Source organism: Saccopteryx bilineata, chromosome 2 (genome assembly GCF_036850765.1).
Source record: "Saccopteryx bilineata isolate mSacBil1 chromosome 2, mSacBil1_pri_phased_curated, whole genome shotgun sequence".
Classification (NCBI taxonomy): domain Eukaryota; kingdom Metazoa; phylum Chordata; class Mammalia; order Chiroptera; family Emballonuridae; genus Saccopteryx; species Saccopteryx bilineata.
Window position 1 is genome coordinate 156,779,091 of NC_089491.1, and position 27,998 is coordinate 156,807,088.

Here is a 27,998-nt window from a genome sequence, read left to right on the forward strand (position 1 = left end):
AATAGAAAGAATCACCGGATATGATTTAGAGCTGACAAATAGGATATGTGTTGACAGGTCTGGAAGTTTAGTGGTGAGATAATTACTGTGTGCAACTCTTCAAATGGCAAACATTATTTTGTGAGATAATCTGCTTTGACTGCATTTAAGGCATTTTATTTTTTGTTTTGTTTTTAGGAGGCTCGTAGAAATACTCTAATAAAAGATACCATGAGGGAACAGTGCATTCCAAACTTGGTGGAATCATGGTACCAAATCCTACAAAATTATCAGTATACTAATTCAGAAGTGACATGTCAGTGCCTTGAAGTAGTTGGAGCTTATGTATCTTGGATAGACTTATCCCTTATAGCCAATGATAGGTAAGTATAGGTATATTTTTAAAAATATAAACCTGCAAAACACAGTATATAAAACTCATGAATTTGAAAACATTTTAATAGTTTTATTCCATTGCCAGGTTTATAAATATTCTGCTAGGTCATATGTCGATAGAAGTTCTACGGGAAGAAGCATGTGACTGTTTATTTGAGATTGTAAATAAAGGAATGGATCCTGTTGATAAAATGAAACTTATAGAATCTTTGTGTCAAGTATTACAGTCTGCTGGGTTTTTCATCATTGACCAGGTCAGTACATTTATGTATAAAGTTTTAAAAACTTTTAGAACAAACTAGGATAGGTAGGAATTTAAATACACTTACTTTTTCTTTCTTTTTTTAATGTTGGAAACTATCCTTGAGAGTATGATAATGAAACACTGTATCCAGAAAGCCATAATATTTTTGTATCATTTGTTTAGGACAATGGATTTTACCAGTTCTTAAACTTGAGAATTGGGGGGGTGGTACCTTCAATTGTGCCTTTCTAACAAAATCTCAGGTGATGCTGATACTCCTGGCCCATGAACCATACTTTAATTATCAAGGGACTATACTAATTACATGACAATGCATTCTGACCAAAATTAGACTCAGTTAAAAGTATTATATTTTTATCATACTTTGAATCGTTACTCATGTGAAATGTTAGAGTTTAATCCCAATAGCTCTGAGTATGGTAAATTAGTAATTTAGATAACAATTTGAAGGTATTTATTTATTTATTTATAATATATTTTTTATTTTTTATATGAGAGGAGGGGAGATAAAGAGAGAGACTCTTGGCACGCACTCTGACTGGGATCTACCTGGTAACCCCCATCTGGGGACGAATCTCTGTCTTGAGCTGATGCTTGCAGTCAAGCTATTTTTAGCACCTGAGGTGGAGGCTCCATAGAGCCATCCTCAGTGCCCAGGGTTGACATGCTCAAATCAAGCCATGGCTGCTGGAGAGGGGGAGAGAGAAAGAGAAAGAGAGAATGAGTAAAGGAGGGAGGGGAAGGTGGGGAGAAGCAGATGGTTGCTTCTCCTGTGTGCCCTGACCAGGAATCAAACCTGAAATTTTTTATTTTAATTTTATTTGTGTCAGTGATAAAGAATTACTAAGAAATTTTTGTATTGCTGATAGGTCAGTAAAACAGCTCTAGTGTTTTCCTTGCTGACAAATAGTATTATTTTGTTACATTACTAATAATTATCTTGTTTAGGCCCTGGTGAAGACCTAAACTGATGAAGGTAAAAATCTTTTTCTATAGGAGAACATCATAAGGATAGTTAATGAAAAATAATCTGATTTTGAGTTCTGGCTTTAATACAGATATGACCTTAGCGGGTAATTGTAGTAACAGTTTCTCTTTGCAGTATAGTAAAGGCTCAAATTAAATAGTATCGGAAAGAACTGATTTAAATTGTTACACATACTATAATATGACAGTATTAACTTTACTAGAGCATATTTTCAAAATTCAGTAGTTTAGAGAGAAGGTTCTAAAACCTCACATCCCTATTGCTTTTATAAAGTTAGCAGTGTCTACAGGACTGTAATCATTAAAAACAGTTGTTTTAAAGAGTACTAGTGTATAATAATCACAGAAGAATTCAAATTCAAAAAAATTTCCCAGTCAAATGTTAGAATTGTTAAATGTCTAATATTATTTTAAAATTGAATTCTATGCTTGGGACTTGATTCATGCTAATGAATAGGGTTTTCCCTCTTACTCTTAGGTGGGTGGTTTTAAATTGAAGACTGTCTTGATTCCTTTTAGGAAGAAGATGTCGACTTCCTTGCCAGATTTTCTAAACTAGTAAATGGAATGGGACAGTCATTGATAGTTAGCTGGACTAAATTAATTAAGAATGGGGATATGAAGAATGCTCAAGAGGCACTACAAGCTATTGAAACAAAAGTGGCGCTGATGTTGCAGCTACTAATTCATGAGGATGATGATATCTCTTCTAACATTATTGGATTTTGTTATGATTATCTTCATATTTTGAAACAAGTGAGTCCTTATTTTAACTTTTTGTCCAGTGGGTAATATAGAGGAGTCATAAAGAATTGGAAAATAGGAAAAATGAAAATAGCCTTAATTCTACTACCTAATGATATTTACTGTTAAATATTTATGTATTTCGTTTTTCTTTCCTTTTTTTGAACATTTTAGCCAGAAAAACAATTGCCCAGGTTCTAAAATTTATAAAACTAACAAGCTTTAAAATTATAGGTTTAGATTATTTTCTCAACTTTTTTTTTTTTGTATTTTTCTGAAGCTGGAAACAGGGAGAGACAGACAGACTCCTGCATGCGCCCGACCGGGATCCACCCAGCACACGCCCACCAGGGGGCGATGCTCTGCCCCTCCGGGGCGTCGCTCTGCCGCGACCAGAGCCACTATAGCGCCTGGGGCACAGGCCAAGGAGCCATCCCCAGTGCCCGGGCCATCTTTGCTCCAATGGAGCCTTGGCTGCGGGAGGGGAAGAGAGAGACAGAGAGGAAGGAGGAGGGGTTGGAGAAGCAAATGGGCGCTTCTCCTATGTGGCCTGGCCGGGAATCGAACCCGGGTCCCCCGCACGCCAGGCTGATGCTCTACCGCTGAGCCAACCGGCCAGGGCTTCTCAACTTTTTTTTATTGAATTCAGACAGAGGAAGAGGGAGAGAGGGAGAGAGAAACATCCTCTGTTTCTGCATGTGCCCAACCAGGGTCGAATGAACCACCTCTGCATTGCAGGGTGATGCTTCAACCGAGTCATCCAGCCAGGGTGTAGCTTTTCAGGTTTTTTTTAATGTATTTTATTTTATTTTATTTTTTTGTATTTTTCTGAAGTTGGAAACAGGGAGGCAGTCAGACAGACTCCCTCATGTGCCCTACCGGGATCCACCCAGCATGACCACCAGGGGGAGATACTCTGCCCATCTGGGGCGTCGCGCTGTTGCAACCAGAGCCATTCTAGCGCCTGAGGCAGAGGCCATAGAGCCACCCCCAGCGCCCGGACCAACTTTGCTCCAATGGAGCCTTGGCTGTGGGAGGGGAAGAGAGAGACAGAGAGGAAGGAGAGGAGGAGGGGTGGAGAAGCAGATGGGCGCTTCTCCTGTGTGCCCTGGCCGGGAATCGAACCCAGGACTCCTGCATGCCAGGCCGACGCTCTACCACTGAGCCAACCAGCCAGGTCCTGCTTTTCAGTTTTGAATCATGTTTATGTCTTAATGCAGTAGAAATTTTGTTAAACAGTTTATTGTTTTGATTACATATACTTCACTTTTGATAGACAATTTTTTACAGTTAAAAATTTCAGCCCTGGCTGGTTAGCTTTGTCATTAAGAACGTCGTCCTGAAATGACAAGGTTGCTTATAAGATCCTTGGTCAGGACACACACAGGAAGCCACCAGTGAATATACGACGGAGTGGGACAAATGAATGCTCCCTTCCCCCTCTCCTGTCACTGTCTCATCAATAAATAAAAACTGTTAAGCCCTGGTCAGGAGCTCGGTTGGTTGGAGTGTTGTCCTAGAGCACAGAGATTGCCAGTTCAGTTCCCAGTCAGGGCACATATAAGAGCAGCTTGATGTTCCTGTCTCTCTCTTCCTGCCTATCAAATAAATAAGTAAAATTTAAGAAATTAAAAATTTCCCCTAGAGAACTTAAAATGTAGAAGGTGTTAGTTTCCATATTATATAGCATGTAACCTTTTTATGAATTAGTAACTTCTCTGATGGACAGAGACTTGAGTTGATAGTATAAACACACAATACAGAGTAAAAAGATGTGTTGTAGAATTGGGCACCTGAAACCTGTATAATTGTTAACCAGTGTTACCCAATAAATTCAATTAAAAAAAAGAATTAGTAACTTTATAACATTAGATAAAAGAACTGTTCCTATTTTACTTATATTGGATTAGTTGAATTAAGTCAAGGTTAAAATAATTTTTTTCAAAAGCTGAGTTTAGCTTCTATTTTGTTATAAATGTATCACGTCTGCACGTATACTTTTAGAAATTTTCAGCAATGTGGAATGGTATGAAGAAAGTTCATATCACCATTGGCAATCTCACTGTGTATCTCATAATGGATTCCTAGGGGTTTTTTTGCATTGTTTAAAAACAAGATGAGATCATACTTTACTGTCCTAAAAACTGCTTCTTTGCATGAATCATTATAAGTATCTTTAAAAGTCAGATTCATCTACATATCTTTCCCTGAATGTCTGGTTATTTACTAGAATTGTTAGATCTTAGGTTAGGTACATTTTAAATACAAGGGATCCTCAGGTTATGATACAGTTCCATTCCTATGACAGGGACGTAACCTGAATTTTAGTGTAAGTCGAAACACACCCTCGTCTGAGTCACTTACCTATCCTAACACAGTTTTAAAATCATAATCTAGAACATGAAAACATAGCTAAGCCACAGAAAAAGGAAAAGGACATAAATATACTATACACCACGAGTCCCCAAACTACGGCCCGCGGGCCACATGTGGCCCCCTGAGGCCATTTATCCGGTCCCCCGCCGCACTCCCGGAAGGGGCACCTCTTTCATTGGTGGTCAGTGAGAGGAGCACTGTATGTGGCGGCCCTCCAACGGTCTGAGGGACAGTGAACTGGCCCCCTGTGTAAAAAGTTTGGGGACCTCTGCTATACACTGTACTGAAGTAACAGAAAAAAAAGACAAAAAATGAGTGAAAAAAACTAATTTGCCCACATAGTCCGTATGTACTATGCTAATGATGTAAACTGAAACACTCATGTCTCAATTTTTTTTTAAAGTTTTTATGGCAGTGAGTGTTGTAAACTTGAGACGTTATATGTCGAGACTATTGTAACCCGAGGACCCCCGGTATAGGGTGGGGCAAAAGTAGGTTTACAGTTGTGAATAGGTGGAACTCAAGAGTTTATTCTTATATTCTTATTTATTAATTATTGTATTTTCTGTATGAACAACTGTAAACCTACTTTTGCCTTACTCTATATAGGAAGGAGCTGCCATACTGCCCTCCAGAAAAGTTGTGTGCAGGTTTTTAAAGATGTTAATTGATTAGGAATATATTCTGATAAACAAGTATAACTTTAGGAAATCTAATAAAGTATTGCTTTCTTTTTAACAGCTTACAGTGCTTTCGGATCAGCAAAAAGCTAATGTAGAGGTAATTGACTTCTTTCAGACTATTAATAGTATCTGTGTCTATAGTCTGCCTAGAAATACAGCTTAATTTTGAATTTTTTTTTTTTTTGTATTTTTCTGAAGCTGGAAACAGGGAGAGACAGTCAGACAGACTCCCGCATGCGCCCGACCGGGATCCACCCGGCACGCCCACCAGGGGGCGATGCTCTGCCCCTCTGGGGCGTCGCTCTGTTGTGACCAGAGCCACTCTAGCGCCTGGGGCAGAGGCCAAGGAGCCATCCCCAGCGCCCGGGTCATCTTTGCTCCAATGGAGCCTTGGCTGTGTGTGTGTGTGGGGGGGAGACAGAGAGGAAGGAGGTGGGGTGGAGAAGTAAATGGGCGCTTCTCCTATGTGCCCTGGCCGGGAATCGAACCCGGGTCCCCCGCACGCCAGGCCGACGCTCTACCGCTGAGCCAACCGGCCAGGGCCTTAATTTTGAATTTTTATGAAATTAAAGGAAACTGATGAAAGGTATTTTATTCTTAATTATAGGCAATCATGTTGGCCGTTATGAAAAAATTGACTTATGATGAAGAATACAACTTTGAAAATGAGGTAAGAATTTTGAATTGAGGAAAAATTAGTTTTAATTTCATTGTGTACTTATATTAAATTAATATTTCAAGTTTGGATTATTTTAGAGTTCTTTAAAACAAGGAATATTTTAAAAATTAGTTTGATTTATATAAAAATAATGGAAGCCTCATAATCCTTCGTAGTTGGTATTTGGTAACTTTTTCAAACAATCCTTTTAGAAAACATTTTATAGTATTGATCTTTGTAAAATATTGACAGTATCTCTGATGATCTGATTTTACTTTGTCTTTAACAAGAGTGCTAAGTTGAGGCCCTAATGGTGGGCCTCAAATCATAAATGTAACTGCCTAGACTTGTTCTGGTTAGATGTCTTGTCTGAAGTTGCCAGAGAGTCAGTTTCCCATCAAACACGAAGGTCATCAGGTGCTTTCTAGTAACTCAATGATGATGACATGTGACATACTGTTTAGCTGTTTGTTAGTGCTGTTCCTTACTTTAGGTATTCAAAAATCTTTGGACTATAAAAGGATAATGGTGATGATAATTATCACACTATGAACTTACGAAGTGCTATATTTTATTTCATTACATAAAATAGTTCCAATTATACAGTAGTATTATAGTTTTACAGTGGACAGAGAGATTAACAAGGAGTGTTAATAAGGTGAAGTTTTCACAGAGTACAACATAAACCCATTCTGGCTTTAGACTCTAACCCTTAACCTCCTTGTACTGTTTCTGGTTTTAGGCTTTCAAGGTGTAGGGCTATGTTCAGAAATACTTTTTTATGAGCAGGAGGGGAAAGGCCTACTAAGTTTTTCTATAATACATAAATGAATATGATGAAAAATACAAAAGTATTTATAAAAGCAGAAAACTAATGACAACTCACCATTTACATGAGTTTTAAGGTCTTTAATGTTTTTAAAATGAAAAATTTAAAATATACCATAGGGTGAAGATGAAGCCATGTTTGTAGAATATAGGAAACAACTGAAGTTATTGTTGGACAGGCTTGCTCAAGTTTCACCAGAGTTACTGCTGGCTTCTGTTCGCAGAGTTTTTAGTTCTACACTGCAGTAAGTTTGTTACTGTTTTTGTAACATGTCACCTTTTTCCTTTTCCTGCTGATGGTCACATTAAGTGATTCACATGCTTTATTAATCTGTGTGAGTTATTAAGATCTTATGTGTATCTCTGAAACACTGCACTTGTCACCTTGATTTCTCTTGATCCTTGAGGGGAAAATACTGCTTTTTAGAACATAATAAAATGGATAACATCAGTTCTAGCTACTTTTGTGATATAAATTATATTGCCTTGCAAAATTAAAAATTGCTATTTCTTAATAATTAAAGAAGCTTTTGTTGGTGTCTTTTTATCCTGTGCATCACTAATTTTATAGAAAGTGTCTTTTTAGATTTCAGTGACGTATTATTATACCTTGGTAGGAATTGGCAGACTACAAGGTTTATGGAAGTTGAAGTAGCAATAAGATTGCTGTATATGTTGGCAGAAGCTCTTCCAGTATCTCATGGTGCTCACTTCTCAGGTGATGTTTCAAAAGCTAGTGCTTTGCAAGATATGATGAGAACTGTAAGTATACTGAAAATAATTTATTTGAACATAATTTTCTGTGTTTACTGTAAGCTAATGGGGGTTGCTTGTTAGAGCTTAGTATCTGTTAATACTGGGGGATTTTGATGTTACAATAAATGACAATAGGTTTCTTAACTTTTTCTTGCTCCAGTTGGTAACGTCAGGAGTTAGTTCTTATCAGCATACATCTGTAACATTGGAGTTCTTTGAAACTATTGTTAGATATGAAAAGTTTTTCACAGTTGAACCTCAACACATTCCATGTGTATTAGTAAGTATACATTTTACTTTCATTTTTCTGTTATTTTCTATGTATTTCAGCTGAGCAGATAGTATTCTATTTTTCTGTCTTTTAAAACTTTCCAGAGCGAGAGGTTTTCAGAAATCTTAAACGCACTGAAACTAATTTCTTCTCCATTTCTTTAAGATTTCTGCATAATCAGTCACCTAAAACAATTTCTCAGGGCCTATTTGTGATGTGTAGGATTACTTATTATATGTATCCAGTTTTTGCTTTCCAGAAGCTAAGAAGTAAAATTTGATGTGAATAAAGATGTTTCACACAGTAGCAACAAAAAGTCTTGAGTACAGAAATAGTAAAAGTGTCTGTCTTTCTTCAGATGGCATTCTTAGATCACCGGGGTCTGCGACATTCCAGTGCAAAAGTTCGGAGCAGAACTGCTTACCTGTTTTCTAGATTTGTCAAATCGCTCAAGTAAGTAGAAGATTGCAGCTGTTAGGTTTTATTATTTTCTAAAGCCTGTGCTAGATTTGATTCTTCCTGTTCTAAAACATATTTTTAAATACAGGGATTCCTTGGGTTATGACACAGTTCTGTTCCTACAACAGTGATGTAACCCGAATTTTGGTATAAGTCAAAACACACCCAAGCCTGAGTCACTTACCTATCCTAACGCATTTGTAAAATCATAATCTAGAACCGTGATGGCGAACGTTTTTATAAAAACCACCCACTTTTGCAGTGCTAGGAGGGACCAAGTTGACCAGCACTGCAAAAGTGGGCGGTTTTTATAAAAAGGTTCGCCATCATGGATCTAGAACATAAAAGCACAACTAAGCCACAGAAAAAGGAAAAGGACATAAATATACTGAACTGTACACTGTGCTGTAGTAACAGAAAAAAATGAGTGTAAAAAAAACTAGTTTGCTTACATAATCCATACATACAATGCTAACAGTGTAAGCCAAAACACTGACATCTCAATTTTTTTTTAGTTTTTATGAGAGTGAGCGTTGTACACTTGAAACGTATGTCGAGATGTCGTAACTCTAGTACCCCCTGTATTCCCCTTTATTATTATCATGATGTTATGATTTCTTTTCCTTCTCATTCATTTACTCGGTTCAATAAAAAGTGATTTGTTTGCGGCCCTGGCCGGTTGGCTCAGCGGTAGAGCGTCAGCCTGGCGTGCGGGGGACCTGGGTTCGATTCCCGGCCAGGGCACATAGGAGAAGCGCCCATTTGCTTCTCCACCCCCCACCCCCTCCTTCCTCGCTGTCTCTCTCTTCCCCTCCCACAGCCAAGGCTCCATTGGAGCAAAGATGGCCCGGGTGCTGGGGATGGCTCCTTGGCCTCTGCCCCAGGTGCTATAGTGGCTCTGGTCGCGGCAGAGCGACGCCCCGGAGGGGCAGAGCATCGCCCCCTGGCGGGCGTGCCGGGTGGATCCCGGTCGGGCGCATGCGGGAGTCTGTCTGACTGTCTCTCCCTGTTTCCAGCTTCAGAAAAATACAAAAACAAAAAAAAAAAGTGATTTGTTTGCATACTTTTATATGTAACACTAATCACTAATAGCATGTAATTAATTAATCAACAGATTTATTGCTATGGAACAGTAGTATATGGCTCCTTTGACATTCTAAAAATTGTATTTCTTGAAAATACATTTTTAACCTAAACTCTTTTGTATACTTTACTAGTACCAGTTTTTGGTATGAAAACTACTCATTCTTAGGTTTATAAGTTGTGATTTAAAAATTATTGTTGGCCTTAATAATCACATTTTATTAGCTTTGAACTGAATTTTTTTTAGTTCTGCCTTAAAGAGGCGTTTGGTATTTTTAGCAACTTCTCAAAAACTAGTATTGATGCTACTGTAATTTTCCTTTTTTGCCTTTATTCAGTAAACAAATGAACCCTTTCATCGAGGACATTCTGAATAGAATACAAGATTTATTAGAGCTTTCTCCACCTGTAAGTATTTATTCTTCCAACTTACAGATTTTCCCCAAATTTTGAGACTACATATGCCTTTATCACTAATGCTTTCATAGACATTTATTTTTTTTTAATGGGAGGGTTTGTACAAGGGTTAGTTCTGTTTACCAAAACTGTTGAGATATTGTAAACAAAACATAGTAATAAAAACAGAAAGGAAACAAAAGTTTACTGATAAATTTGGCAATGTGAGATATGGTCTGATTTTTCTGTACTGTTAAATGTTGATGAAGGGTTGACCAGGTGGTGGTGCAGTGGATAGAGCATCGGACTTAGATGCAGAGGACCCAGGTTCGAGACCCCAAGGTTGCCAGCTTGAGCGTGGGCTCATCTGGTTTGTGCAAAAGCCCACCAGCTTGAACCCAAGGTCGCTGGCTCCAGCAAGGGGTTACTCAGTCTGCTGAAGGCCTGCGGTCAAGGCACATATGAGAAAGCAATCAATGAACAACTAAGGTGTTGCAATGCACAATGAAAAACTAATGATTGATGCTTCTCATTTCTCTCCGTTCCTGTCTGTCCCTGTCTATCCCTCTCTCTGACTCACTCTCTGTCTCTGTAAAAAAAAAAAAAAAGTTGATGAAGTATTTTATGGAGAAGGAAAAATTCAGTTTCCAAATTATTTAGTACTATGGTCATATTAGCTGTTCTCAGTGACTGTTACTATCAATATTAGACTGAAGCTTTTCTTTTTTAACTTTTCAGGCTTGGGACAAAAAAATTTAAATGCTGGTTTATCTGAATATTTTGGTGTTCATTTCACTAGAAAGGTTTAAGTTGAGGTACTTTGTAAGCCCATCTTGATTGATATTTTTTTTAAAAGCACAAGTATTTTATTTATTTATTTATTTATTTTTTACAGAGACAGAGAGAGAGTCAGAGAGAGGGATAGACAGGGACAGACAGACAGGAACAGAGAGAGATGAGAAGCATCAATCATTAGTTTTTCATTGCGCATTGCAACACCTTAGTTGTTCATTGATTGCTTTCTCATATGTGCCTTGACCGTGGGCCTTCAGCAGACCGAGTAACCCCTTGCTAGAGCCAGCGACCTTGGGTTCAAGCTGGTGGGCCTTTGCTCAAACCAGATGAGCCCGCACTCAAGCTGGTGACCTCGGGGTCTCGAACCTGGGTCCTCCACATCCCAGTCTGACACTCTATCCACTGCGCCACCGCCTGGTCAGGCTGATACATTTTTGTGTAAAGTAAAATACTGACATTGACTCAACTTTTTTTCATTTGATAAAAATTATTACTAGAGCTACCACTTAGAAAGTGTGAACAAAAAATAATACTTTTGTTCTTTTAAGTAAATAGCAGTATTTAGGGTACACAGGTTATGTCATTTATTTCACTGCATGAAAAGTTACTAGTGAATTAATGGAAGTTATCTTTGCCTACATACTACAAAAGCTGATAAATAGAAGTTCTTCACCTGGTTAATGTCGCTTTTCCTTGGCAGATCACAGTGTTATATTTTTTGAGTACCTTATACTTCTATAGCTACTTTATCTTTGTGTTCTCAACTCCTGGAGCAGTGATTAGTCCCCGTGGTATTTAATTAATGCTTTAGTTACTTCTAAATCAGGGCATTTTTTTTTAAGAGATGAGGAACTCTTTTATAATAAAACCTTGACATAATTTATCTGTTTAAAGACTAGGTTTTAATATATTTCTTTTTTTTAACTACTAAACTTTTACAGAAGTGTATTTTATTAGAAATTTATTATATATCATATATACATATATAGCATTTTACTACATAATGTACAAGTTTAAGCATTTAAAAAATAAATCTAGGCTATTTTAAAAAATAGTTAAGCAACAAGGACATTTTATAATTTGGAAGACAAATCAAATGTGATGGATTTGATTTTCTACATTTAAAATGAAAAACTAAAATTCTCTTGATTGGCAGCTAAAGGCATGAGATTAGTTTCCAACTCTGTTTGCTTCTGCAGAAAGCCCTGTCTCACTCAGTTCTGATAGTCCCTTTAGGATTGCTTACTGTTGATCCTTGTTTTTCTCCAAGTTAGGATTAAGAAGTGGGTCCCTGCCCTGGCCGGTTGGCTCAGTGGTAGAGCGTTGGCCTGGCGTGCAGGAGTCCCAGGTTCGATTCCTGGCCAGGGCACACAGGAGAAGCGCCCATCTGCTTCTTCACCCCTCCCCCTCTCCTTCTCTGTCTCTCTCTTCCCCTCCCGCAGCCAAAGCTCCATCAGAGCAAAAAGTTGGCCCGGGTGCTGAGGATGGCTCCGTGGTCTCTGCCTCAGGCACTAGAATGGCTCTGGTTGCAGCAATGCCCCAGAGGGGCAGAGCATCGGCCCCTGGTGAGCATGCCTGGTGGATCCTGGTCGGGCACATGCGGGAGTCTGTCTGACTGCCTCCCTGTTAGAAAAAAAAAAAAAGAAGTGGGTCCCTGACATTGTCAGAGTCAAACAGTTGTTGTTCTTGCTCAGAATTATGTGGATTTTCGTATTGAGGATCCTGCATTAGACAATGGTGCATCTGGATCATGGTAACAGATCTCATTGGTTTGAACATAGGGAATAAAATGAGATGGTTCAGAAATCCAAGGTGATAATTTTGTTTGATTGCCTCTTGAGATCAGGTTCTCTCATAATTACTCCTTTTCCATGTCTGAGTTTGTCACATTCTGTTTTTCACCACCGAAACTGGTGGTGATTGAGACCTTTCTTTGCTGAAAGAATTAATTTTCAGAGGTTCTTCGTTTTTGACTAGATGCCACTTGAACTTTGGCTCAGTGGTTTTTTTGTTTGTTTGATTTTAATGTGAGAGGCAAGGAGGCAAAAACAGACTCTTGCATGCATCCTGACCAGACTCACCCAGCAAGCCTCCTATGGGTGATGCTTTGCCCATCTGGGGCTGCTGCTCTGTTGCTCACAATCTAGCCATTTTAGCACCTGAGGTGGAGGCCATGGAGCCATCCTCAGTGTCTGGGGCCAACTTGCTCAAACTGCTTGAGCCATGGCTGCAGGAGAAGAGAGTGAGAGAGAGAGACAGATAGGGACAGACAGGAATGAAGAGAGATGAGAAGCATCAATCATCAGTTTTTCATTGTGACACCTTAGTTGTTCATTGATTGCTTTCTCATATGTGCTTTGACCATGGGCCTTCAGCAGACCGAGTAACCCCTTGCTCAAGCCAGCGACCTTGGGTCTAAGCTGGTGAACTTTGCTCAAACCAGATGAGCCCGCACTCAAGCTGGCGACCTTGGGATCTTGAACCTGGGTCCTTCGCATCCCAGTCTGACGCTGTATCCACTGCACCACTGCCTGGTCAGGTGAAATGTCTCTGTTTTGAGAGGTGTGCAGGATTATTCCTTTCTACCAAATGAAGCAGTTTCATTTGCCTTATTTTTTTTTTCTTCGCTGCTTTTGAAGCTGTTTAGGGTACTTTTCTGACGCTGGAATATATATACCCGTTGAGTGGCTTAATTATATTCCAATCGGGACTTTTAGGACATTTCTCCATGTTTTGGGGGGGTTTTTTTGTGTTTTTTTTGTGAACTGATTATACTGGTCATTATACCAACTATTTTCTTTTTCTAAGTTGGCTCTTTTATCCTGACTTCTTAGTTCTTATTTGTTTTTCTTAGTTTAAAACTGCAGGAATCTCAGGTGATGAACAATTTACAATTTCCCTCTCTTTCTGATCCACATGTGATTCTTCACTAGTAAATATTGCAATACTTGAGTCCTATTTGCACACCAGTACCCTTCCTAGGAGAGTTCATGGAATTGATACATATATTCATTTTACCACTAACTTTATCCAAACCATGTCTTAAATTGAAGTGTTGTTACTAGATTCATTAAATTCCACTTGTACTGTATCAACACCAAGATTTTTTAATCAGTCTAGAAGTGTCATGTCCCCTTTGAGCCAATTCTCAGATTCTTTCTTCGTGTTTTAGACCCTATGACAGCTCTTGCGCTTTCTGCTTCATTTGGAAGAGTTCATTTGTCTTGAGAGCTATAATTTCTTCTTTTTGTTTTTGCTTAAGTATGTCTTCTTCATATTGTTTCTGCATATTTTCTCATCCCCATGCTGAGTGAAGCTCCTCCTCTTGTTCTGGATTCTTTGTTCTTGCAGTTTTCTCTTCCTACGCTTCTCTTCCACCTGAGCAGTGATGGTTTCCTGATGTTCTGTTTTTGTTGCCACCTGTCCTCAATCTGGGTCCAAGAGAGCAGTCATAGAATAGGGAAGGTTTGTTTTTTGACTATTTGCCATTGCCTTCCTCTAGTAGGTTTTGCTGTATGCTCTTCCTCTGAAGGTTCGACCTGGCTTCCAGTTGTCGGCGTATAAACTGTATAGCTGGCTGATCTCAGCCAGCTCCTGAGTGTGCAGAGAGACACAGAAGTACCCTGGTTGTGTGTGTGTGTTGACTGAGAGGACAGTTGGGACTAAGAACTAGGATAGCTCTTTTTTTTTTTTTTTTTCTTTTCCATTTTTCTGAAGCTGGAAACAGGGAGACAGTCAGACAGATTCCCGCATGCGCCCGACCGGGATCCACCCGGCACGCCCACCAGGGGCCACGCTCTGCCCACCAGGGGGCGATGCTCTGCCCATCCTGGGTGTCGCCATGTTGTGACCAGAGCCACTCCAGCGCCTGAGGCAGAGGCCACAGAGCCATCCCCAGCGCCCGGGCCATCTTTGCTCCAATGGAGCCTTGGCTGCGGGAGGGGAAGAGAGAGACAGGGAGGAAAGCGCGGCGGAGGGATGGAGAAGCAAATGGGCGCTTCTCCTGTGTGCCCTGGCCAGGAATCGAACCCGGGTCCTCCGCACGCTAGGCCGACGCTCTACCGCTGAGCCAACCGGCCAGGGCCGATAGCTCTTTAATGTATCAAAATGCATTGCCATCTGTCATGTTCCTCACCATCTGGAATCTGACTAGCTCTAGATGGTGAGTTCCTATCAGCCTCGACCACCATTCCCTGACTGAGAGACTATGACAGAATGTTGGAACACTAGCAGAAGTCTTGGAGTTGGACTGGTCAAGAATTTGAAGTTTTTCCCATACTATTTTATTACTTTCAGATTTTTTTCTAAGTATTATTCCATTTTTTCAGGAGCTTCTTTTTCTTCTTTCGAGCAACCTATTCATCAAGCTCTTTTCTCTACTGAGCTTTTTCTGCTTCCGACAAACTTCTGTCATGTTCTCTTTGACCTAGAGTATGGTGTGTCAGCAGGTTTCCATACCTTCTCTATGGCCATTTTCTGCTTGGACTGCCTAGATGTCTCCTGAGTTTTATTTAAAACCGATTTATTTTTATCCTGGACATATGAAACAGCGTCTATATTTCAGAGTAGTCCCATTAAGTTCTCATCCTTTGGTTGATTGGAAATACTAGTTGCCTGACCTGTGGTGGTGCAGTGGATAAAACATCGACCTGGCACACTGAGGTCACCGGTTCAAATACCTGGGCTTGCCTGGTCAAGGCACATATGGGATGCTTCCTGTTCCTCCTTCCTTCTCTCTCTCTCTCTCTCTCCTCTCTCTAAAAATGAATAAATAAAATCTCAAAAAAAAAAAAAAAGAAATACTGGTTAAATGTAGACTGTCTTGACTTGTTTCCCCCTCCTTTCTGTTCTCAATCAGGAAAACATATCTATTTTCTTGGTTTACAGTCATCAAAATCTGTGTAGTTGGTCTTGTGTCTGACACACCAAACCACTCTCATATTTTCACCTGTGGTGTGCTTTTTGCAAGACTTCTGCTCAGCTACTACAGATGTATTTATGGTGTTTTTAATTTTCTGTACATGAGAGGTTGTAGGTGAAATCTCTTCCTGAATATGAAGATAGTCTTTATCTGCATGCATACTGCTTGCATAAATCTTTAGTGAGTGAAAAAGCCATACTTTTTTTTTTCCTGTTTGCAGTGAAGTGTCTGAACCACTTCTCTTCTTTTGTAAAAGTTTTTCTTTGCTGATACAAGTATTTTGTGTTGATTTTAGAATGTATCCTGTTTGTTTTGTTTGTAAAGGACATTTTCCAATCTTGGTCTTACTACCCATCATATGGGGACAATATTAGCTTGGTTTTTCCATCCAGTTACTCAGTTTCAAGCTTTAAACCATCTCCTGAGTTCATGACCTGACCTCTCACTTTATATATATATTTTTTTTTTGTATTTTTTTGAAGCTGGAAACGGGGAGAGACAGTCAGACAGACTCCCGCATGCGCCCGACTGGGATCCACCCGGCACGCCCACCAGGGGGCGACGCTCTGCCCACCAGGGGGCGATGCTCTGCCCCTCTGGGGCGTCCCTCTGTCGTGACCAGAGCCACTCTAGCGCCTGGGGCAGAGGCCAAGGAGCCATCCCCAGCGCCCGGGCCATCCTCGCTCCAATGGAGCCTCGCTGCGAGAAGGGAAGAGAGAGACAGAGGAAGGAGAGGGGGAGGGGTGGAGAAGCAGATGGGCGCTTCTCCTGTGTGCCCTGGCCGGGAATTGAACCCGGGACTTCTGCACGCCAGGCCAACACTCTACCACTGAGCCAACCGGCCAGGGCCTCATTTTATATATTTCTTAATAGGGAGCTTGAGTGTTGGACCTAGAGGGTCCTCTGATATTTCTCATACTCCTCTTGGCTGCAAAAATTAAAAAATAAAAAACTCATTCATAGAATTGACCAATATGTGGGATGATTGTTTCTGCCTGAATAAGACCTGTTTTATTTTTATCTGCAGTCTTATTTACAAGTGTTTTAAAGTAACAACTGTTCTATATGTGTGTATGTATTTATTGTGTGATCTTTGTTATTCAACTCTTAAACACTCTTTAAGATATTAATTTGTGTGGCCTTTGTACTAACATTCAAAGTACCTTTGTATACCTCACTTTTAGCCTCCTAACAATCTTACAAAAAAGTTTTAGAAGAGAAAACAAGTTAGAAGGCTAATAGTTATCTTATGACCATTTGTAAAGTCTTGACAAGGGTAGAATGAGATCAACATTCTTTTCACTTCTAATTCAGTTTTCTTACCAGTCCTGAGAGAAAATTTCTTTTTATAAGTACTGTACTCAAATCTACTTTTTAATAATGAGTTGATGTGATAGATTATATCTTCTCTTGCATTTGCACTTACTTTGCTTAAATGAGAGGCCCTGAACAAGGGAAAACTTCAGCAAGGCTAAGTTTAAATTTTATTTCAGGAGAATGGTTACCAGTCTTTGCTGAGCAGCGATGATCAACTGTTTATTTATGAGACAGCTGGAGTGCTGATTGTTAATAGTGAGTACCCAGCAGAACGGAAGCAAGCATTAATGAGGAATCTGTTGAATCCACTAATGGAAAAGTTTAAAATTCTGTTAGAAAAATTGATGCTGGCACGAGATGAAGACAGGCAGGCCTCTCTAGCAGACTGTCTCAACCACGCTGTTGGATTTGCCAGGTGAGTGACTACAATAAAAATAGTGAGTGTCTACATAGACAGAACCGTTTATTTGGCTGGATGTTTTAGAATTGGGCACATATCCGTGTTTCTAAAACTGGATTGTCTAGAGCAGGGGTAGTCAACCTTTTTATACCTACCGCCCACTTTTGTATCGCTGTTAGTAGTAAAATTTTCTAACTGTCCAGTGGTTCCACAGTAATGGTGATTTATAAAGTAGGGAAATAACTTTACTTTATCAAATTTATAAAGCAGAGTTACAGCAAGTTAAAACATATAATAATAATTACTTACCAAGTACTTTATGTCATATTTTTGCTAAGTTTGGCAGAATAAATCTTTATAAAACAACTTACTATAGTTAAATCTATCTCTTTTTTTTTTCCTGTATTTTTCTGAAGTTGGAAACGGGGAGGCAGTCAGACAGACTCCCGCATGCGCTCAACTGGGATCCACCCAGCATGCCCACCAGGGGGCAATGCCTGCCCATCTGGGGTATTGCTACGTTGCAACCAGAGCCGTTCTAGCACCTGAGGCAGAGGCCACAAAGCCATCCTCAGTACCCGGGCCAACTTTGCTCCAGTGGAGCCTTGGCTGTGGGAGGGGAAGAGAGAGACAGAGAGGAAGGAGAGGGGGAGGGGTGGAGAAGCAGATGGGCGCTTCTCCTGTGTGCCCTGGCTGGGAATCGAACCCGGGACTCCTGCATGCCAGGCCGATGCTCTACCACTGAGCCAACCGGCCAGGGCTGTTAAATCTATCTTTTTATTTATACTTTGGTTGCTCCACTACTGCCCACCATGAAAGCTGGAACACCCACTAGTAGGCGGTAGGGACCAGGTTGACTACCACTGGTCTAGAGCATTGTCTAAACCAGGGGTTGGGAACCTATGGCTCACAATCCAGATGTGGCTCTTTTGATGGCTGCATCTGGCTCACAGACAAATTTTTAATAAAAAAAATGTTAAAAATATAAAACATTCTCATGTATTACAATCCATTCATTTCCTACCTCTCATGTTCATGGTTGTGAGTGGCTGGAGCCAATCACAGCTGTCCTCCGAGACAACACCAAATTTTTATTGGATAATGCATAATGTACACGGGTCGCTGTATGGCTCTCACTGAATTACATTTTAAAATATGTGGCGTTCATGGCTCTCTCAGCCAAAAATGTTCCCAACCCCTGGGCTAAACCTTTCTTTTCTAAATCTAGAAAAGAATCTTCTTTCTAATTTAAGAAGACTTAGCTGAAGAAGTAAATAGATCACATAACATTCTGCATTTCTGCCTTGTCAATTGAGTCCTTAACTCTGACTCCTTTGTTATAAATTGATTGTGTATTTAAAGGGATAAGCTGTAGTGTATATACCAGTGCAATACTGGGGCATCTTGTTTCAGCCTTGGTGCCTTAAACAGAAGTCCTGAGGCTTCTCTTTTTAGCTGTTACATTGGGTCAAAGCTGCCCAAGCAGCTGTTTCTATCTACCTACCCATACTTTTTTTTTTCCTGAAGTGAGAAGTAGGGAGGAGGGAGGCAGAGAGACTCTCACATGCGCCCAACCAGGATCTACCTGGCATGCCCACTAGGGGGCGATGCTCTGCCCATCTGAGGCATTGCTGGTTGCAACCAGAGTCATCCTAGCGCCCGAGGTGGAGGCCATGGAGAATCCTCAGCATCCAAACCAACTTGGCTCCAGTGGAGCCTTGTCTGTGGGAAGGAAAGAGAGAGACAGAGAAGAAGGAGAGGGGAAGTGTGGAGAGGCAGATGGGCGCCTCTCCTGTGTGCCCTGGATGGGTATTGAACCCAGTACTTCCACACGCCGGGCCAATTGCTCTACCACTGAGCCAACCGGCCAGGGCCTACCCATACTTTTTATTGGCTAACAATAGCAGTATGAAAGTTGTAGTGATTGCTAATTAGAAGCTATATAGAGAAATTGCTCTATAGATGATTTCAGTGTAAAAGCTAATATTAGAGACTTGTATAGATATCTTGATTCTAAAGACTGTTTTCTGAATTTAAATGGGTAGTTTACAGATTGTCTAGTAGGACAGCTGAGTCATAGTAAGTGAATTTTTCACTCTTTTTTTCATACTTTATCAGCAAAATTTTAGTAAAACATCTCATTCAGAATTGCAGTAACTACATCTCATTTGTTTAATTTAATTTGAGCCCTTTCTAGAATGGTCACTGGAAGCAATAGTTCTCAAATAACCATATTAAGTTAAACATGGAAGTATTATGATATAGAAAAGAATTGTCTTTGGTCAGTTTTGTGATTTGTTGTGCATTGTTTTTGATTACTCCATAAAACTTTAAAGAATAAAGCATAAAATAGTTGCCTGATTTTGCTTATGTAGTCGAACCAGCAAAGCTTTCAGCAACAAGCAGACTGTGAAACAGTGTGGCTGTTCCGAAGTTTATCTGGACTGTTTACAGACGTTCTTGCCAGCCCTCAGTTGTCCCTTACAAAAGGATATTCTCAGAAGTGGAGTACGAACTTTCCTTCATCGCATGATAATTTGCCTAGAGGAGGAAGTTCTTCCATTCATCCCATCAGCCTCAGAACACATGCTCAAAGATTGTGAAGCTAAAGACCTTCAGGAGTTCATTCCTCTTATCAACCAGATTACAGCCAAATTTAAGGTACCACAAACCTCAGAGCATTTCCTGACTTAAGATTAGATGCATTTATCTTTAGATATATTTTGGTGTTTGGTTTATTTTTTCTTTTAATATGAGTTAGGGCATGAATTGTATGTTGTTGTTGTTTAGCACGCAAGAGAGAGAGGCAGACAGGGACAGACAGACAGGAAGGGAGAGAGATGAGAAGCATCAAGTCATAGTTCCAGCAGCTTAGTTATTCATTGGTTGCTTTCTCATATGTGCCTTGACTGGGGGGCTCCAGCCGAGCCAGTGACCTTGAGCTCAAGGCAGCAAGCATGGGGTCATGTGTATAAGCCCGGACTCAAGCTGGCGACATTGGGGTTTCAAACCTGGGTCCTCAGTGTCCCAAGCTATCTGTGCACCACCGCCTGGTCAAGTGATTGTATGTATTTTTATCAGCCCTAAAGTCTGGAATCTTTTTTGGCACAAAGGACATGCTTAATAAAGTCCAAACATTATCTTCTCTGTGCAGCAGAAGAAAACTATGTCTGCTGTTTCAGAAAAGCAAATAACACCTGGCTGGTTAGCTCAGTCAGTTAAGCGCATGCTCCTGAAACAACAAGGTTGCAGATTCAGTCCCCTGTCAGGGCACACACAGGAACCAACCAGTGACTGCACGACTGAGTGGAACAGCAAATGAATGCTTCCCTTCCTCCTCCCCTCTCTCTCCCTTCCTCTTTCTGTCTCTTAAAAAAAAAATTAAGCTCTATCTGGATACCTTGGTTGGTTGGATTATCATCCAAGAGCATGGAGGTTGCCAGTTTGATCCCTTGTCAGGGCACATACAGGATGTTCCTCTCTCTCTCTTTGCCTCTCTCTCAAAAACAAAAAAACAAAACAAAACAAAACAGCATTGAGTACTAAATGTCTAAAAGGTAAAGGAAAAGCATTGTAATTTGGTTGTCCACTCTGGAGTCTAAAAGTAATTCAATGTACTAGTCCTGGCTGGGTTGCTCAGTAGATAAAGCATCATCCTGGAGTGCCAAGGTTGCGGGTATGATCCTTGGTCGATGCACTTACAAGAAGCAACCAGTGTGTACACACAACTAAAGGGAACAGTGAGTTGATGCTTCTTTCCCTCTTCCTTCTCCCTCTCTCCTCCTCTCCCCCGTTTTCCTCTCTCCCCCTCTCTCTCCTTCTCTCCCTTTCTCTCTCCCTCTCTCTCTTCTCCCTCCCCCATCATCCCCTTCTTCTTCTCCCTCTCTCCTGCTCCCTTGTTCCTCTTTACCCCTCCTCCTCTCACACTCTTCCTCTCTCCCTCTCCCCTTCTCTATGAAGTCAATGGGGAAATTTTTTTTTTAAGTAATTCAGTGCACTAAGGTTAGTTTTATGTACAAAAAAATTTGAATCAAGTATAAGCTATCTACTAAGAATGGCTAACACATGGTTCTTTCTGTGTTCAAAATATGGTCCAAGAATTTTCCTGTACATTAATTCATTCGATTCCTGTAACAACCCTAAGAGCCAGATATTGTATTTTATGGATGAGGAGACTGAGAAACAGAAGTTAGGGAATATTCACCCAATGGCATAGAAAGCCTGAGAGCCCAATCATATAAATTCATTTATAATTTAGCAATAGAATTAATTTCTTGATATTTAAATTGAAAATTATCTCATGGCAGTATTTGGTTGTGAAATATTTCTGACTCCCTGTTGTTTTAATGTGGATCCCTGTTGTTTTAACGTGTAGGAAATTGGTTGAACTTAATGATCTTGATGCTCTCAATGAATATGCCTACATAGCATGTTTTAACCTTGATATTTACTAAGTGAATTGTGTAAATTATATTCTAAATAGAAACTCTAAAGAAAGGCTTTAAAACATGTTTTTTCTAAGTTGTATACATATTATTTTTTTTTACAGAGACAGAGAGTCAGAGAGAGGGATAGATAGGGACAGACAGATAGGAACGGAGAGAGATGAGAAGGATCAATCATTAGTTTTTCGTTACGACACCTTAGTTGTTCATTGATTGCTTTCTCATATGTGCCTTGACCGTGGGGCTATAGCAGACCAAGTAACCTCTTGATCAAGCCAGCGACCTTGGTTGGGTCCAGGCTGGTGAGTTTTGCTCAAACCAGATGAGCCTGCGCTCAAGCTGGCGACCTCAGGGTCTCAAACCTGGGTCCTCCACATCCCAGTCCGATGCTCTATCCACTGCGCCACTGCCTGGTCAGGCACATACATGTTATTTTAACTGAGGTATTTGTTAACATTATATTAGTGTTTGGTATGCAACCTAATTGAATTAGTATTTTTATGTGTTGCAAAATGGTCACCACAATAAGGCTAGTTAATTAACATCGTTATACATTGTTACAGAATTTTTTTTCTTGTGATAACTTCTAAGATTTACTCTTCTTAGCAACTTTCAAATATGCAATATAGAATTATTACCATCAATAATAATTTTTTAATAAAATTTTAAGAATAATAATTACTCATTTCTAAAGTAGAATAATCTTTCTTATTTTCAGATACAGGTATCTCCATTTTTACAACAAATGTTCATGCCTCTGCTTCATGCAATTTTTGAAGTGTTGCTCCGACCAGCAGAAGAAAATGACCAGTCCGCGGCTTTAGAGAAGCAAATGTTGCGGAGGAGTTACTTTGCTTTCCTGCAAACAGTCACAGGCAGTGGAATGAGCGAAGTCATAGCAAATCAAGGTGGGCATGCATGTGATGCCTAAATTGTCTGCTTCAATCCTTGTCACAGTTATACATCTGTGTGAGCAAGAGCTAGTAAGCACTAAACTTTTGCAGTGTTATGTGTTGGCCCCTAGGATGACAGCTCATTCATTATTTTAATTACTTTCAAGCAAGGGACCTAAAATTAATTGGTATTCTGTTCCCTTCTTCCTAAGACAGTATTCTTTAATTGGTTCTTTAGTAGTATAAATAATGTGGTGACTACTGGCAGAATTGACCTGACAATTTAGTCTTACTGATCAATTTGCCATTTTGAAGTTAAAAACAAATGAGACTATATAGATCAACGTAGAGAATTTTGCAATATAGGACATCCAGAATGTAAGATAACAGGGGAATAATGCTTTTTCAACATATTATGCTTAAAATTAAGGAGCTTAGTTAATAAAATTGAGGGAGCTTATTAACTCTTTAAATGCTTTTATCGTTACTATATATGGAATCTGAGCTTCAGGTTGTCTTTAGTTCTTTTAGAAGTTAAACTCCAGTTTTTTTTCTCTTCAGGGGCAGAGAATGTAGAACGAGTTCTAGTTACTGTGATTCAAGGAGCAGTTGAATATCCAGATCCAATTGCACAGAAAACATGCTTTATTATCCTCTCCAAGTTGGTAGAACTCTGGGGTATGATTTTTTTCTTTTAATTTTATTCCCTAATATGTTTCCTAAGAAAGACTCTTAAAGATGAAATAGAACTGTAGCCCTAATAATAGACAGGAGCTGGGAGTTGATTTCACACAGTGATAAATTATAATTGATTTTCTTTTTCAACAAGATGAAAATTTGAATCTCTTGGCAGGTGGTAAAGATGGACCAGTGGGATTTGCTGATTTTGTTTATAAGCACATTGTCCCTGCGTGTTTCCTAGCACCTTTAAAACAAACCTTTGACTTGGCAGATGCACAAACAGTATTGGTAAGCACCTAGGAATCTTTGTTTACCTTGTATGGATTTCACATCTTCTAACTCATAATTTCTTCTTTAATGCCAGGTTGATTCTGTTAGGTTTCATTGCTTTATTTTTTTAATTTAATAAATTCAAATTAGTATTTAAGTTTAAAAGGTTGATGATTCCTTCTGAACCTTTTATGCATTCTTACTTAATCTTGATACTATAGTTGACTGTATAAGAAATTTAAAAAAAAAGAATAAGTTGACTATAAAAAAATCTAGCTTCTACTGCTTTACCAACCAAAACTCTTTCTATGGACCAGGAAAGAGTACATGATACCAATATTATTTAAAGTTTGCTTATTAGTTTCCTATTACTACATTGATTCTAAAACTTGTGCTAAAATAAATAAATAAAACATGTGCTTAATGGTTTAAAAAAAAGGTAACTTGAATCTCTTTCTTGTATGATGGTTTTCCCAAATCTCATCTTTAGAATGCTTCATGTTAAGCAGTTTCATTTTATTTACTTCGCCACAACCAAGTAAAAGCTAGGTTTCATATTATAATTGTAATTCATGATATTAAGACAGCATTTTTGTGTTTTTACATTTTCTATCCAACCTAATTATTCCATTTTTCCTGCCTCCATCCTTTCTTTGAAGGATAATGAGCAGTGGTCAGGGAAATAAAAGAGAAGCTGGCACAGTAACCAAGTATTGAGTATACTAAAATTCTTAAACTTGTTTCCCACAGGCTTTGTCTGAGTGTGCAGTGACACTGAAAACAATTCATCTCAAACGGGTAAACTTTGGACTCCATGCTCATTCATTTTCACCTCATATGTTATATTTGTCATGGTTTAAATTGTGTTTGACTTATGCTTGAAAGTCGTATCTTTTATAAAAGTTTACTAACTTCATTTCTGCCAGTTTGGGATTTGAGGGAATATAGTGTCCATTACTGTCCTTCATTATTTAGATAACAAGGTTAAAAATTGATGTTTTCAGCCTGACCACGGAGTGGCGTAGTGGATAGAGTGACAGACTGGGATGCGAGGACTCAGGTTCGAGACCCGAAAGTCTCCAGCTTGAGCCCAAAGTCGCTGGCTTGAGCAAGGGGTCACTCGCTCTGCTGTAGTCCCCCAGGGACAGGGCACATATGAGAAAGCAATCAATGAACAACTAAGGTGCTGCAATGAAGAACTGATGCTTCTTATCTTTCTCCCCTCCTGTCTGTCTGTCCCTACCTGTTCCTCTTTCTGTCACAAAAATAAAAAATAAAAATGATGTTTTCATTTGACAAATAATGTGAAGAATCTTAACCAAAACATCAAGTTACAGATTTTATGATATCATAGCTTTTTCATAGCTAGATTTCCCCAGCTTCTTAGTATTGTAAATGGTTAGAGCATTCAGAATGTCCTGTTCTTTCTTGTCAGTCTAATCATTTATATAAATTGTAAGTAATATGGGACTGAACTTAGCTGGCTTGTTGTTTGTCTTACATAGTATTTTTCAATAAGTTGAATTGATTGCCAACGTTTAAAGCTCAGTTAGTTTTGGGGAAGGGGGGTAACAAAAATTTCTGTCTCCAACTTCTCTTAAAGCCAGTATGTTAATATAGCACTGGTGTTCCCAGGTAGCTACAACCAGCTAATGACAGCAACTTCCCTCACCTCTAAAACACAGTGAGCTCTCATTAATTAGTCTCCATTCAGCCCATTCCTCATTTGAACTTGAGTTTTTTATTCTGATAGGGATTTGAAGGGTTTTCAACTCAGTAGCATTTCTCTATGCCTCCTGTGTGCTAGGGTGAAGGCTACGAGGTTTAGGGCTGCTGGGGCAACAGGGGATTTATATAAAGAAAAACTAAAAGTTCTCCCTTGTTTGTAGAGCTTATCAGAGGAGACCTGTGCATAAGAGTTTAATGGGATAGGGTTAAGTAAGTGCTTTAATAGAGATATATTAATAGATCTATGTTAAATGTAATATTGTGGGACTAAAGATGAAGAAACAGTTTTGCCTATGAGAGCATTCTAAGGAAGCCATTAGAAAAAGGTGAAAAAAAATTTTTTTTAGATAGACCTTAAAACAAATATAGATTTATTGGACTGACCAGAGGAGAAGTTGGCATTCTGGGCAGAGTTAAGCAGTATATGGAGACAGATCAGACATTGCATGGTAGATTTGATACAAAATAGTGTTAACATGTTTAGCTAAGGTATGGAGACAGAAGTAATAGCTAAAAACTAAAATGGGACTAGGTGTGTTCTATGTGAAAAGTTAGGAAGTCATTTGGCACTAGGGTTTTAATTGCAGGATAGCTAGGTAGGGCAAAATATTCAAAGAATAGTTTGGAATACAGATTTGAACCAGATAGGACTAAATACTGATTTTGGAATCCCAAGTCGGTAATTAGTCAAGGTGAAGTGAGATGTTCTAAGGCCACGATAGAAAGAACCTTGGCTAAAGCACAAGTCAAGGAAAAACTAGAAACGGAACCAAAGGTATGAAAGCCAAAGGAAGAAAGGCACAAGAAAGCAGATGGGTTGACATTATTGGATGTAAGAGTCAAGGAAGATGAGAATGATAAAAAACAGTGTGAGTGGTATTTATAGTTCAGATGCATTCTTTTCCTTAGAAGCTTTCATTTAGATTCCCAGAATTGAATGAAATGGAATATTATATTTGGAAATATTTTGGTTCTGCCAGTTGGCTCAGTGGTAGAGTGTTAGCCTGGTGTGTGGATGTCCTGGGTTTGATTCCTGGTCAGGGCACACAGGAGAAGCGACCATCTGCTATCTGCTTCCCCACCCTGCCAACTCTCCCTCTCTCTCTTCCTCTCCCAGAGCCATGACTCCATTGGAGCAGGTTGGCTCCGGGCGCTGAGGATGGTTCCATGGCCTCTCAGGTGCTAAAACAGCTCGTTTGCTGAGCAACAGAGGAAAGCCCTAGATAGGCAGAGATTGCCTAGTAGTAGGCTTGCCAGGTTAATCCTAATTAGGGTGCATATGGGGGTCCATCTATCTGCCTCCCTGCTTCTCACTTAAGAAAGAGAAAAAAAAGAAAATATTTTGCTTTATTCTGTTTTTCATTTATTCATTTGACTGACTTCATCTTCAGGTACAAGTTTACTTTTCCCAATTTATTTTATAAGTATACTCTTATTTTTAAGTGATAACAGTGGGGTTATATGAGATGATGAGCAGTGTGTGGGCTGTAGTTAAGTTTAGGGAGAGTAAATTGAAGAAAAAGGTCAGAAAAAAATCGAAGAGATCTGAGAAACTTTCACAGTGAAACATTACCTCCTCTCAATTAGGAATAGCCTTCCTTTGACAGGTAAATTGTGACTTTTTAGTACAGATTTAATCCATTGGGTTAGAGGGCCCAGGAGTCAAGGTAGAGAAAGAATTTTGATATCCGTTATTTTCTTTTGGACCAGGTTGGGGTCATCAGTACATTAAAGTCTATAAGCCAGCCTGACTGGTGGTGGTGCAATGGATAGAGTGTTGACCTGGGACACTGAGGTCCCAGGTAAAAAATGTTGAGGTCACTGGCTTGAGCACAGGCTCATCTAGTTTGAGCGTGGGATCACTGACATGAGCCTAAGGTCGCTGGCATGAGCAAGGGGTCACTGGCTTGGCTTGAGCCCCTCGGTCAAGGCATGTATGAGAAGCAATCAGTGAACAACTAAAATGCTGTAACTACAGGTTGATGCTTCTCATCCTTCTCCCTTCCTGTCTCACTCCCTTCCTCCCTCTCTCTTTCTCTCACAAAATAAAGCCTTTAAGTCAGATTTAAGTTTAAAAGTGAAATTGGCCTTTTTAAGTATTAGATTTATTATGTTTGCTTCAGGCTACTCTCTCAGAAACACATTGCTATAGGAAAACTCTTTCAAATTGTATCCTAAATTCCTTTGTAGTTGCTAAGAAAGGGCATAGAGGAGTTAGGAGTTAGTTTGTGGAATTTTTCTCTTCCATTCACCAAACTTACCCCCAAAATGCCTTATAAAACTATTGTTACAGTTTTTAGCATCTAGAACAGCGGTTCTCAACCTGTGGGTCGCGACCCCAGCGGGGGTCGAATGACCAAAACACAGGGGTCGCCTAAAGCCATCGGAAAATACATATTTACCCCTGCCGGGGTCGCGACCCACAGGTTGAGAACCGCTGATGTAGAAGTTATAGAAGATGGCAATGAAGAGTAGTGGTTTTAGAAGTCGGGTGGTCTGCTTTTTAGTACAGATTTTATCAACAGCATACTAGGCAAAAAATACTCTTCCTGACTCTTGGTTTTGTCATCTGGCTTCTGAATTCCTTTTTCCTAGTTCATGAGTAGAAAAATGGAGATGTGCTTTTGTTTGATTTTGCTATTACCTCCTAACATATTTTATTCTTTC

At 39.6% G+C, this 27,998-nt stretch overlaps 1 protein-coding gene and 1 pseudogene across 4 annotated transcripts in view; one reads left to right on the forward strand and one right to left on the reverse strand.

The window, feature by feature from the left end:
- Positions 1 to 27,998, forward strand: part of XPOT (exportin for tRNA) — a 51,079-nt gene that overhangs the window by 14,730 nt on the left and 8,351 nt on the right. For all 4 annotated transcript variants that reach the window (XM_066258255.1, XM_066258258.1, XM_066258256.1 and 1 more), the window contains 16 exons: positions 178 to 362; positions 461 to 629; positions 2,147 to 2,383; positions 5,489 to 5,527; positions 6,038 to 6,100; positions 7,037 to 7,161; positions 7,534 to 7,678; positions 7,833 to 7,952; positions 8,302 to 8,396; positions 9,824 to 9,893; positions 17,091 to 17,329; positions 19,690 to 19,975; positions 22,478 to 22,667; positions 23,214 to 23,330; positions 23,506 to 23,621; positions 24,354 to 24,401. In XM_066258255.1, the coding sequence (XP_066114352.1) occupies positions 178 to 362; positions 461 to 629; positions 2,147 to 2,383; positions 5,489 to 5,527; positions 6,038 to 6,100; positions 7,037 to 7,161; positions 7,534 to 7,678; positions 7,833 to 7,952; positions 8,302 to 8,396; positions 9,824 to 9,893; positions 17,091 to 17,329; positions 19,690 to 19,975; positions 22,478 to 22,667; positions 23,214 to 23,330; positions 23,506 to 23,621; positions 24,354 to 24,401 (2,244 nt within the window). The remainder of the gene's footprint in view (positions 1 to 177; positions 363 to 460; positions 630 to 2,146; positions 2,384 to 5,488; positions 5,528 to 6,037; positions 6,101 to 7,036; positions 7,162 to 7,533; positions 7,679 to 7,832; positions 7,953 to 8,301; positions 8,397 to 9,823; positions 9,894 to 17,090; positions 17,330 to 19,689; positions 19,976 to 22,477; positions 22,668 to 23,213; positions 23,331 to 23,505; positions 23,622 to 24,353; positions 24,402 to 27,998) is intronic.
- On the reverse strand, positions 11,798 to 15,794 carry LOC136323011 (coiled-coil domain-containing protein 66-like; annotated as a pseudogene).